The 13,618-nt window shown below is 45.7% G+C and overlaps 1 protein-coding gene across 1 annotated transcript; it reads right to left on the reverse strand.

The window, feature by feature from the left end:
• Positions 1–7,871: 7,871 nt before the first annotated feature.
• Positions 7,872–13,060, reverse strand: CDKN2AIP (CDKN2A interacting protein). The gene is made up of 3 exons (XM_053941289.1): positions 12,582–13,060; positions 12,356–12,486; positions 7,872–11,627 (listed from the first exon to the last, which is right to left on the reverse strand). The coding sequence occupies exons 1-3, from the start codon at positions 12,806–12,808 to the stop codon at positions 10,060–10,062; spliced, it is 1,926 nt and encodes a 641-aa protein (XP_053797264.1). The 5' UTR covers positions 12,809–13,060; the 3' UTR covers positions 7,872–10,059.
• Between the last annotated feature and the right edge of the window lie 558 nt (positions 13,061–13,618).

Below are 13,618 nucleotides of genomic sequence, written 5' to 3' on the forward strand. Positions count from 1 at the left end.
TGGCCTGGCGCGCGCCGAGGGGCGGGAGCGCGCGCGGGGGGCGGAGCCTCCCATAAAGGCGCCTCCGCCGCTTCCGCGCCCCCGCGGAGCCGCGACCCGCGCGGGGATCCCCGCGGGACAGCGTACACTGTGCGTGCCCGCAGTAAGAGCCACCTGATTTGTCTTTAAAGAGCAAAGAGGATTTGGGATGAGCTATTATTTAGGGAAGCTGAGTGACATTTTTATCCTGAGAAATCATTTCAATCATTACCTATTTTAAATGAGGTATCAATGAACTTTGGCCTTTAAAAGCCACTCGCCAAACAGCACATCTCAAAAATTTGACAGAGTATCCATGTCTTTCTCATGCCCGTTGCAGAATTTGTATCAAATGTTTGCCACAAGAATTATAGTAGGAAACAAAAGTTAAATTATACTTTTTGACTATATACTAAAATGTTGAGATTTCATCTCTACTTCTCTTTGGGACATTTTTTAGGTCTTTACTACATGAATAATAATTGGTAAGTATCAGGAAAAAGGAAATTAATTTTGTCGAATCTTGAAACATCCTGCAGAGACCTGTATATTTTGCATCGTTTCATTTCTATTTTAGGCATCCAAAAAGATATCCAGAGAAAATGCATATGGTAAATTTAACAAAAAAACAACCAACCAAAGAACAATCAGAGATGATTGAATTCAGGAATAAAATTGAAAAGAAGAAGTAAATTCAAATCTCCAGACTCCCTTCTGTCTTACATTCCTTCCTCTAGTTGAGTAGCCAGCACTAAAAGAGTACCCATACTAATCTTGTAGATAGCATTGCAGGATGGCATGATCTGGTGTAATGGTGAAGCAGCAGCACAGGTTGCACAGAGAGGCTGCATAATCTTCATCCTTGGATATTTTTCGAGCTCCCTGATGAGGCCTGACACAACCTGATTTGGCTGTGAAGCTGACTCTGCTTTGGTGGCCTCCCAAGGACCCCATCCAGACTTCTTTTTCCTGTGATTCTGTCTCTGCGTGGTCTGCGCCAAATAGCTCTGTGGCTACTCATACAGGAAAATTAGTATCTCACATGATGGCAGTCTGCAAGTGTTATTTTCCAAAGACCCCAGTTCACAGAACTATTTAAACATTCCTACCTTCCAAGTCACGCAGCCGCTAGGAGGGAGTTCTACATGGCTGGGATTTGCATGTGTCTGTGTCCAAGCTGTTGAGTAATTGTAGCTGCAATCAGTCAGCTTTGCCCAAGTCAGCAATGTGTTGGCAAGGTCATAAAAATGAATGAAAACAAAGTTCTAGACAGTACTTTCAAAACATCCTTCACTACACTGATGTCATTCTGGCCAAAAAAAAACAGGAAGTCTGTAAATCTGTGTGTTCATGTTCTTAAGAGGGCACCTTCATTTTAAAATGAACAGTTTTAATTTACAGTGTAACATCTGAAAAACCAGCTGCTTTTTTTTTTTTTTTTTTTTTTTTTTTTTTTTTTTTTTTTTTTTGGTGCACTCTTACAACTCAGGTTAATGAAGCCTTGCTACTTGTCTCATTTTTTCACAAACAGATTTAGAAAGTGGCAATAACCTGGTTACCTTGGCTTCCATCAGCACTAACTCACTGAAACTTTACTGTCCAGCATTCATTGCTGTCACTTCGAAGTAACTGAATGTCGTGGTTTGACATGGAAGTGATTTTTTTCAGGAAGTTGGGTCAAACCAATCAGTGGTCAGGTTTGCATATTGGCACCTGGAGTGACCACTGAAGGCATGGACACGCCTCTGAGAACACAGGGGGTTAAAAGCAAGAACTCCCAGGAGAACTCTCTCTTTGGTTCTGGTTGTCAGAGAGTGCAGTGCGGACCCCCACTGCCCAGCCACGGGCTGGGTGGGGGACGGGAAGTCACGCGGCCTGGTCCAGGTAGGCTGAGGGGGCTGAGGGTCTGGAACCAAGCCAGATCCTGGACGGAAGGGTGGAGAGAAATGGAGATGCCTTTGTTCCCCCCCCCCCCCCAGAGGGAAAGAGACAGAGAGCCTGAATACACCTGGAAATTTGCTGGCAGAGGAGAAAGGGGGGGCGGGGGGGGAAGATGCGCAGTGTGGGAGTTGGAGTTCTGGGCAGAGATTTCAGCCGTCAGGGGAGTCTGAACTTTTAACCCTTGCTTAGGAAATGAGGGCTTTGTAAAATATTACTCCTCCTCGATTTATAGTGGAAGAGAGACAGTCTGAGACCTGAGATATTAGAAGAAGAAATTTTTAGATAGGAGGAGATGATGGAGTAGCTTTTGGCTGGACTTTTCTTGTTAGCCATAGACTGAACCAAATTCTCCTGCAATAGAGACTGCATTTTAGGGGGATGCAGTGGTGACCCAAGGAGACCTGCTTCAGCTTCTAACAGCACAGGAATGGCAAGAACAGAGGAAAGCTGAGGAGGGAATGGTGATGCTCTCTGTCTTCAGGAAGAAGATGATCTCTGTTCTTGGACCCTCAGCCCCAGGGGAGGAAGAAAATGGGGGGGACTGTAGTCCCAGGATGAGAAGCTGAACTGTTGCTTCTTTTGGTCCTTGGCAAAGCATCCTTAAAGGAGCCCTATGAGCAGTCTGTCCATGCACGGTGGTGAGAGCACTGTGACATGGAAAGGAGAGTGTCACACTGGCAGATTTTCTCCGGGCGGTTGCCATGTGTGACAGGGAAACACAGGGTGTGGCAGCTGTGTTTCCTGGGGGGTCTGTGGTGCAAGAGAGACTTCTCTCTCCCTTGAGGGACTGAGTCTTGATTATCTGAAGGGTGGCACCTTGATCAGGAATCCCGGGTGATGTTTCATGGTGGGTGTTTTGGAAACTGGGAGGAGGAGGGGTGTTTTAGAGGGTCTTCATCCTGGATTTAGTGTGTGTGTTTTTTATAGTAGTAATAGTTTAATAAAGTTTTTTTTTTTCCTTTGTTATTAAGCTTGGGCCTGCTCTGCTCAGTTCCTGATCACATCTCACAGCATTTATTTGGGAAGTTGTATTTTCATGGGTGCACTGGCATTGCACCAGTGTCAAACCATGACACTGAGGTAACTGAAGACTGATTTTTTGATATAGTATTAACAGATAATACTTACTGTACAGGCAAAAAGCACTACCTGTATGCCAGTGAAAAGGACCTGGATTCATATAATTGATGCAATGTTCTTGAGAAAGTTGTTGGCTCTTTTGAGGGGTTATGTTTCTGCTTATAGTAAGTTTGACTGGGTGTAATATCTGCCATCTGATGTTCTGCCATGTCATGAAGAAATAAAGCTAAGAAATAGAAGATTCCCCTACAAAGCAGAAAAAATAAAGCAAAAATGTTAATTCAAAATTAACACGTTATTTAAAATTAAATGTTAATTACAGCTAAGTATGAATTTAAACCAAACATTTTGGCATAACTTTTTTTTTCTCACAAGAGACTGTGCATGTACTGTCAGTAAAGAAATAGCCAAGAAAATAATTCATAACATTTGTTATGAGCAAACAGGTGGTTTCTGTGCTAAAAGCTTGCTGTTTGTCACTATAGGGGAAACAGTATCTAAGGTATGGCAGAGAATAGCTAATGACTTCTTAATTTAAGTGTTGTCTGCTGCTTTCAAACACTAAAACAAAAATTTAAATTTTAGGGAACCTTAAGAACACAGCAGTAGGACTGGACCAGATTTCCCTAGGGAAAAAGAAGCCTTAGCTTGCTGCATGTTTGAAGCCTCAGAGGAAAGGAAAGCAAGAAGGGCAGATTGAATTCTCTGCTTTGCTCACACCTCAAAATGGCTAGGAGAAAGCACAGGAGAATTCTGATGTACTGGGCTCAAGTTTGCAGGTTGATAGATAGCTCTGAGACCCAACTATGTCCCTTCTTTCACTGTCTGTATGTGAGAATAATCTGGGGATAGGAACAGGCATGGTAGAGCAAAACCTTGCTAACTGTAGAGATGGGCAGGCAGAATGGTCATATATTTCCACCAATCCTCTCTGCTAAGTGTGAAACTGTCAGCTTGAGGTTGTGATATTGAGGGATGTGATATTAGTGCATATTGCATCAAACATATCTCAGTAGTTGTCCACCAAGGGTAAGTAATACAGAGAGCTCCTATATTCAGTTTATTCAGTTTTATTTATAAAATAAATAAATCCCAGTAAAATCTAAAATAATCCCAATAAATCTAAACTAATCCCAGTTTTCAGGATAATAGATCCCAACAGTTTTTCTTTCTTTATAATTTACCAATATAGGTTTTTAAAGTTCCAACCAGAGTATTCCCCTTCTTTTTGTGAAAGATTATATCACTATATTACAGATTTTACTATGATAAAAATATTTCCAGAGATTTAATCCAACTCTTATTTTCCCTAATTGAAGTTTTGCCTCTCATCTTTCACAATCCTCATTTTACATCCTCAAAATGCAGATGATTCCTGGCCTGTTTCACATAATAATACACAAATTGGTTAGGGTTTTTTTTTTTTTTTTAAGTTTGGTTTGGGTTTTTGTGTTGTTTGTTTGTTTGATTTTTTATTTGTGGTTTTTGTTGTTGTTTTTTTGATTCAGTTTGGTTTGTTTGTTTTTGTTTGGGGTTGGTTGTTTTTTTTCTTGCTTTCTCTTGATAACCCAGGAAGTGTTTTAGGCTGTGGAAAAAGAAAAGCAGCATTATTGATGAGGACAAATCCATAGGGGGTTGTAATTGTGAAATACCTTCTTAGCATTTAGTAGGAATCTAGAAGGCACATACACAAACACAAATCAATTGTTGTTACCTGAACAAAGAGCATGGTATACCTTATGCAAAAACATTGCAAAAATGAAAATATATCTGAAAGAAAAACTTTAAAAATACAGATATTGCTTTTATTTTCTCTGTATTTTGCAACTTACAATCTCGGGGACAGATTTGGCCAGTGAAAGAGAGAGACAACATCAAAAATTTTTCAGTGTGTGTTTTTTTCCCTTAGTCTCTGGACCACTAGGCTATGTTGTGTCAGCTTAGTTTAACCTATATGGAAGAGAAGTTTGATGTTTGATGTATTCTCTCCTACTAACAAATTTGAAGTCTAAGATTTACCGTAACCTACAAGTGAGACCATTTTCTTCACACGTGCACAGAACCAGTTCAAGTCATTAAGGTGCTGTGGTACAATTTTAGGGCCAAAAAAGAAGAACAAGCATACCTTAGTCACTGCACAAGCTTCAGCTTATCTCCACAAGCTTGACTGTGGTCTTCAGCCTGTATAGCAGGTGCTTCATACAGCTTTAGATATATCCTTTTAGTAGATGAAACTGGGACACTGAGATTTTATTACAGTTTCTCGGCCAAAAAAACAAGACTTCATAGAGCTGTGCCCCAGTTTAGTTGTTTCTTTGGGGATGGATTCTTTGATGGCATTTTAATTTGAAATCTCTCCCCACACACATATAGGTGATCACACGCAGGATCACAGGAGAAAAGGAAGACACTCGAGTAGTTCAAGTGGCTATGACAGCAACCAAAACAACAGCTCAGGCCAGGTGGTTTCTGAGCCCCTTGCGCACCCTTTCAGGGCTCTCGTGAGGCAGTCAGAGCTGACACCACCAACTCTGCAGAAGTGTTCCCCACTCTGCACACTGGTCTCCTCTATCTAGTGTGGGCTCTGACATGGCTGGAAAGAGGTCACCATGAGGATATTGCTGGAAGAGGAACAGCAGGTGTTGGAAACGAACAGGGTTTACAAACTGTACTGTGCCTGCATATAGGCCACATGTCTGAGGCTTGGCCAAAGAGAAAGACACTGTTTAGCTGGCCTGGGCTCACCACAGGAACTTCCAAAATACCAACACAGAATGAACCAGAAGGAAGCATTGTCTCTGGGCCACTTGGGAGCTTTTAGTGTAAAGTAACAAAGATAATTTGGGTAAGGTAATAAACCGTTTGTTTTGGGTCTGAGATGCCCGAATTTTATGTTATTTTGGGGATCTCTGCCAGTGCTCTTCTGTCATGTTTTATACCCAGACATGACTGTAGTGCAGCAGAGGGCTCAATGGAGCATGATGATGTGCTATTTGCTTGACATACTAGAGGCAAAAGTGGCACTGACAATGAAATTAATTCAGTTTTTCAGCAGGGCAGCAGCATCTTGCAGAGTTAGTCCCTGGGAGTTTAAGCATGAGAATCTAATTAAAGTGGGCAAATAACACTGGTGCATGCACTGTCCTCTGCAGAGAGGGTGGAGCAGGGGATCCCAGGGGTAGCTACGCCCGGCACAGCACAGCCTGGGTGAGTGGCCGCTGTGCTGGAAGAGTGTGGCTTGTACTCGGTGCTGTGTCAGCGTTTGTGCCGACGCTCAGATGCCCACCGAACCCTCCTGTGCTGGTGCACCACGAACTTCTTCGGGGTGCAAGTGCCTGCAGCAGAGTACTTCCATCGAGCCTCTTGCTACTTCCTGGAGCAGGGAAGGAGGGAAAGCCTTTGCAGGCAGCTAAGTGCTTCGCCCGAAGTGCCTCCCCAATTGAATGTGCTTAGATTGGACAACAGGAGAAATTTCTTCACAGAAAGGATTGCCAAGCACTGGAGCAGGCTGGCCAGGGAAGTGGTGGAGTCACCGTCCCTGGAGGTGTTTAAGGAAAGACTGGACATGGCACTTAGTGCCTTGGCCTGGTTGACAAGATGGTGTTCGGTCAAACGCTGGACTCGATGATCTCAAAGGTCTTTTCCAACCTAAATAATTCTGCGCGCCAGGAGGTACCTGAAGCCCAGCGGGTATGAGCAGCAGGCTTGTCCTGCACGCCGCTGTTGGGGGAGCAGCGGGTCCCTCACACGCTTTGCTGTGCCCGCCCTAGGCTGTGGGAGGCACCACCCATCCCTGAGGTGTCCCGTGGGATGCGCTGCTGCGGAGCCCCCGCCCGGCAAAAGAGGATGGCCTGAGAGTGAGCCCCGTTCTGTTGGCGCGCCTGCCGCGCTACCTGCGTATCTGTGGCCGTGACGAGAGCCCGCCCCGCGCTCATCCGCTCGGCCCGCGGGCGTCTTGGCGGGAGGGTGCGAGGCGGCGGCGGGCGGGGGCGCGGCAGCGCCCGGCACTCTCTGCCGGCGGTCCGGGGACTTTCCCCTAGGCGGGCGCGGGGCCCATGAGGAACGGAAGTCCTCCGTGCGTGGCCTAGCGAGCAGGTCTTCAGAACATCCCGGCATCCATCGGCACCGTAAGACATTATATAAAGCGCATAGACAGTACAACTTCTAGAGTAGGGTGAGTGCCTTTTTACATTGCGTTTGCCTCCCTGCTGGTCTCCGCAGGGATGCACAGTAGACAGGCGGGCTGGCCGCCCCCCGAGGGGCGCTACGACCCCGGGCAGCCGCGGAAGGCGGCCGCGGAGGAACCGAGCGGTCCCGGGAAAACGTTATGCAAATAGAGCGCCTCAGCCCCGCCCCGAGCCGGGCTGGCGCGCCAGCCCCGCCTTGTGGCCACCGCTGAGGCGGCCCCAGCGCCCGCAGGCTGCAACAGGGGCGGCGGCGACACGCCCCGCACGGGCCCGCACCCGGCAGCGGCTAACAGCAGCCAGCGGGCGGCCGTCCGCAAAGACCCTGCCCTACGTGCTTAGGCTGTGCTAGCAGTGCCCAGAGGAAACGGGAGTCACTTTCTGATGGCTGCGATTTCCTGTACTTCCGTAGAAAAAATGGGGTCAGTTTTCCTTTCTGTTGGTTGGCTGACTTTGTCCCCCTGAGAAAACTCTGCACACCTACAGTGTAAGTGCAGGTGCTCTCCCTGGCCCTCGTCAGCGGGGTCTGAGAGTTAAAGACCACATCCCAGTCACTAGAGACCAGGACAGTACACTTCTTGCCACAGACAATTCTTTCAATTTCTTTCTTCCTCTAGGGCTAATGAAATGTTAATAAATTCTCATTCGAATACTCAAATAGTGCTTTATTCACTTGTATGTGAATCCGTGTGTTTAGCTGCTTTCCATGCAGGATGTGAAATAAAAATAACACGCTTCAGCTTTCAGTTTCTGTTAAGAGTAGCTACAGACTTGTTCTTTAATGATTCACAACCAAACATCAAAGAGGAATAACATTCAAAATTTTTAGAAAAGTAATTCTAAGTCAGGTCTTTTAAAAAAGGCATCTAGCACCTCAGCCTTTTAATACAGTTGCCCTAACAGCCCCTTGAGGTCAGTGAATACTGAGAGCTTTGCTTTACAGACAAGAAACACAGGTTTTCACATTACAACACGTGCTGCAATTCTGAACCAGAGATCTGGAGATGACCAGACTAACAGCAGAGAAAGCTGTACTACAGAGGATGCAACTCCTGCCTCACAAGCACAGTCCTTACATGTGTCTACCTGAGCAGGGCAAGGACTTGAAAACAGATCTCACCTTTCCCATCATGAATACCACAGCTCCTAAGCACAGCACAAAGCTTGCCCGGTGCTAGAAGCAGACACCAACTCTTGCACTAAGACGCAATTTAGCACACTGCATTCCGAACGCCAGGTGGTGCTCCAGGAATGCCAAGGGGGAACTCCTGAGAAATCTAACTAGGCCGAAGGGCGACCGAGGGCACAGAAGCACAGGGGTCAGGCGGAGGAAGTTCTCAACCAGCCATCAGGAAGTGCGAGCGCCTTGCAGGGTTCTGGTGCTATGGACTGGACAGACACTGCTGTTCAAAAGCACGCAGGGTACACTGTAACCACCACTGTGGTTTAGTCCTAAAACTTACAAAATAACTGAAAGTGGACGTGTGCACTACTGAGATCCCAGAAATTCCTATTCATTCCTTTAGCACTTGATCAATGGATGTGTCAGTCAAGTGTAAGGACACCACTAAATGATGCTAACTACTGTAACAGGACAAGATTAATTCAAAATAGCACTGAAGACATTATGTTTTTACAATTACATGTCATTATCCAATATACCAAAACATGCAGTTTGTGCAGGTATTTCAGCAACATTGAAAATATAAGGTAATCTCCCACTTTCCTTGCCTCAAACTATTCTGTACAGGGAGTAAAAATGTAGCAAAGGAAGGGCTTGATTAGAATGAATGCTTTACAATACACTTGCTGTCTCCAGCAGACAGCAGCATTTTCATTTTTTGGTGTTACAAAAGTTGAAATTCATATTCTACAGGTCCCCTCTATCAGTTTTACAGTATTTCAGCTACACATCTAAAGAAACCAACTCATTCTTGTGGGATTACACCTTGAAGCCACTCAATGTAAAGCTTTACTGAAAGTGTTGCAATGCTATTGAAATGGCTGGAATATTTAGTAGCCAAAACCAAAATAGTATAGACGCTTATCACAGAGGTTTTATTCTTTTAGTAGCAGTCAAAATATACTTAGTATAGAAATCCATGTTCATTTGGAAAAAAAAGTACCAAACAAAACTGTAAATGATACTTCACCATATAAATTAAATCTGCTTACAGTTTTGGTGGCCAAAATAGCTGTGACTTGACTGCTAATTGCTAATTTGCCAATGTGATATTAAATGGGCTCTAACCTGATAGCATAATGTTAAATGGAATCAGGATGTCACTTATATTGCAAATGTTATGAGAACATCCCATAAAAATAGTCAACCAACTACTTTCTCTCCTAGTATGAGCAACAGTGAACATTATGAGCAACAAGCCTGAAACATATAATTCAACTTCTTGATTGAATTTTTTAAACAACTTTCAATTATTCAAGTGTTATGGTCCCTATGTACACACTTCTACAAGCCTAGAAAAGATATGGTAGACAATTGAGCACACTACCATCAAATTGTAAGAATTACAAAAACGTCAGGTTTTAAACAGCAAATTGTACCTTAATAGTTTAATTAAAAATAGAAGAGTTAGGTAGACTATTTTGCAAATACAACAGCACACTAGTGTGCTGTATATTAAGGCAATACCTTTAAATGCGCACTTGTCATCTCTAACAAGTTTTATACAATTGCTACCAAGTGAAAGAACTATCATTGTCTTGCAAAACTGAGAAAGAAATACAAAATATCTGGAAGCCTACATTTTCAAAGTACAAAATTAACCTTCAGTCCTTGTATTGAAATATTATACACAGTACAAACAGAGATTCTCCCCTACAAGATTTCACGAGGATTTCTTAAAGCTGGAGGCAAATTTGAAGGTTTTGACTCTTCATCCAGAAGCACCAAATCTTCAATTTCACTACCTTTGTATTTTCTTTTACATATCTTCACAATAACTTTCTTCTTGAGGAATAATTTCAAAGCTTCTCTTGAAGCCACTGCTTTGGCATTTTCCATACTTTTACCACAGCCAGTACCCAAGTAGACAGACTTGCACCTCAGTTCACAAACTATATTTTCTAGAGAGCTTTTATTTTGAGGCAAGTCTGCAAGTTCCTTCAGGGGAACAAAAGCAACATCTAATGTAGCTTTTACAGACTGAATAGATGAATTTAGAAGTTCTGCATGATTTACATTAGGACTGAAGCCTCCAACAGCAACCAGTTTCCAGGCTACAGCTTTGTAGAGTCTGTTGAAAAATGGTTGTCTTTCCTTTGCATCTTCACTGGTCAGCGGTTTGCACAAAGCCTTCGCAGGGCTTTCACCTGCCTGCGAGCCACTCTTGGAGGCCAGCTGGGAAGCACCTGCCTGAGCTCCACCTCGGGAGGGCCCTTGCTGAGCTCCGCTCCGAGCGGCCAGCAGCGAAGCCGCCACCTGAGCACTGCTCTTGGAAGCGAGCAGTGAGGATCCTGGCTGCGCACCACTCCGAGCAGCCAGCAACGAGGCAGCTACCTCTGCACTGCTCTTAGAGGCCAGGAGCGGGGAGCCCACCTTAGCCGGGCCTTTGGAAGCCAGCAGCAGTGAGGTGCCCACCTGAGTACCACTCTTGGGGGCCAGAAGCAGTGAGCTGCTCACCTGAGCACCGTTCTTGGACACTGATGCTGGGGCACCCACCTGGGTTTTGGAAGACAGCAATGCAGCACTTGTTTGGGGGGTGCTCCTGGTGGTTGGTGGCACTGCTGCTGCCGCCGCTGCTGCCTGTGGGGTGCTCTTGGAGGTTGGTGGCACTGCTGCTGCTGGTGCCTGTGGGGTGCTCTTGGAGGTTGGTGGCACTGCTGCTGCTGCTGCCTGTGGGGTGCTCTTGGCAGTCACTGGTACTGCTGCTGCCGCTCCTGCTGCCTGTGGGGTGCTCTTGGAGGTTGATGGCACCGCTGCTGCCACCGCTGCTGCATGTGGGGTGCTCTTGGCAGCTGGTGGCTGTGCTGCCACCACCACTGCTGCCTGTGGGGTGCTCTCGGCAGCCACTGTTGCTACACTTACTGTAGTTTTCTTTTCAGGTGATGACACATTTTCACACTTGCTATCCTTGGGTGGGCTTGAACACGGCTTCTTTCCTGGCTCTTTTCCAGATGAAGGTGGCTTTTGCTCAGCAGTACTTTCAGCATTAGCAGGTTTTCCTTCTGTTTCTATGTCTGAGACTGTGACCATTTCTTGATCTGAACTGGAAGTTGACTGGGAAGTTTCTGGATCTTTGCTAGTACCTTTTTCCTGCTTTTTGGGCAAGGTGCTCTCTGTTTCCTTTGCTCCTTCTGCCTTGGTTGTTTTCACATCCTTTCCAACATCCTTAGAGTCTCTGCTTTTCTCAACAGCTTGTCTCTTGCAGGGCTCCTCTACCCCTTCTGCAAAACAGGTAAAATATGTGATCCTCTTTGATTTCTGCACTATGAAATATCCATGTAGAGAAAAATAATCCAAAACCTTCTAGCAATATTCTCTGTGAATTTAAAGGGCATATATTAGCAATACACCTTGAACTGTCATTTCAAGTATTAACCTAGTATTTCAGAATTTTGGGTTTTTTGGACAAAATCTGGAATACATTCATGCAAGATTTTAGATGTTGGTTTGGACCCAAATATGTATTTCGATTCTTGAAGTCCAAACCAAAACTGGCCAACATACATTAAATGGGTTATCTGACCTAAAAATAAGTGTATTTTGTCTACTAATATCACAAAACATCTTTAAAACATACGTCTGAGAATTACTTTAAGAAACACAGTTTCTTACACAGCAACAATGCCTGACTGGCAACAAAGGCAAAGTAACAAGAACGTATTTAAGTTGGAGCATAGCAGCACATATCACAACGCACAAGTTACCAGATTAAAGTGCACCAGTTGTAGAAATTCAAAACAACAGCTCTACATTACCAAATTACTATGTACGCATTATGTCCATTTTAGAGACATATTAGAAAAAGAATAGCACAGAGAGAGGAAACTATTAGCGGGAGTTTAAAAAGTAAATTATTTCGACTACTTTCTAAGCCCGAGGCAAACCGAGAACATTCAGAAACAAGCATTTTCTAGACTCCTATGTATTGTCACAGCTATGATCTGCTAACCATTGCTACTTGATATGCCTCTTTTCTTCACCTTGGCAACCAGTTCGTCTCTCGTGGTGCGGACAGGCGCGTTGGTCACTTGGATGCCTTCGGCCATTTCCAGCGCCCTCTCCATGACCTGCGGCGGGTACCTGGAGGGGCGACAAGAGGAAAGGAGGGAAGGGGCCTCGTCAGACGGCCGCGCTTCGCCGTCCCCCCGTCCCCCGGCGCGTCCCGCTGAACTCACCGGCATCCCAGGAAGACGTGGTTGGCCCACACCATGGAGAGGGACACCAGGCGCTGCAGCTGGGCGCTGCCCGCCGCCGGCAGCTCCCCCACGTTGCGCAGCAGGAACTCCCGGCGGTACCGCCAGTGGTGCTCAGGCTCGCAGGCCCCGCGCAGCGTCTCCGCCCAGGCCGCCTCTTCCGCCGTCCGCCCGAGGGGCTCGCCCGCCGCCGCCGCCTTCCCCGCCATCGCCGCCGCCGCGGAAACACCCGCCCCGCTGCTTCCGCCCGGCGCGCCGTGAGCTCACATCCGCATGGGCCGGGCCAGAGCGGGCGGGGCGCGCCGGGACGGGACGGGAAGCGCAGAGGCCGCGTTGGGCATTGGCGCTGTCGCGGAAGCGGCTGTGGCCCGTCCCACCCGCACATCTCGGGGTGCCGGTGGAAAAGAGGTGCTCTGGGCTCGGCTACCTGCCCTGCATTGTGGCTGGTGAAAGCGTGAACAAAAGTTCTGCTTTACGGGTTGATGTCTTCCAGGCTTGCTGAGGTCGGAGTTTGTGGGGTGTGAAAACTGCATATTTTATGATTGGCTTTTCGCAAATGTTACAATGAATACTATATGTGTAATGTTGGAAAGTTATGCTGTATTAATTCTCTTAAGTAGTGTGTTAAATGTATTTTTAACTTATAACACAATGTTAAAATAGAAACTATGCTATGTAAGATACTGTTTAACTAGCTCAAGAAAGAGATGAGATAATCAAGAAATTCATCGCACAGAGATGGCAGTGACGGGGCACATAAAGAGTTACTGCCTCCTTATCAGAAAAGACAAACATTCTTCCACCTTCTCTCTGTCTTTATGGAACCACCAGGATTAAGGAGAAGTTGACAAAAACCAGAAAAGCTCTTAATTTGCAAGGAATTTATGCATCATGTATGGGATGTATGAATATGCAACAGGCTATTGCTTTTAAGGTTATTCCTTTGTTCACAAGGCACACTTGTCATGGCTTAAGTGCCCGAGAGCATCCGGATGTCCGTAATTCTTTGCTTTTTATTG

Source organism: Vidua chalybeata, chromosome 4, assembly GCF_026979565.1.
Source record: "Vidua chalybeata isolate OUT-0048 chromosome 4, bVidCha1 merged haplotype, whole genome shotgun sequence".
Taxonomy (NCBI): domain Eukaryota; kingdom Metazoa; phylum Chordata; class Aves; order Passeriformes; family Viduidae; genus Vidua; species Vidua chalybeata.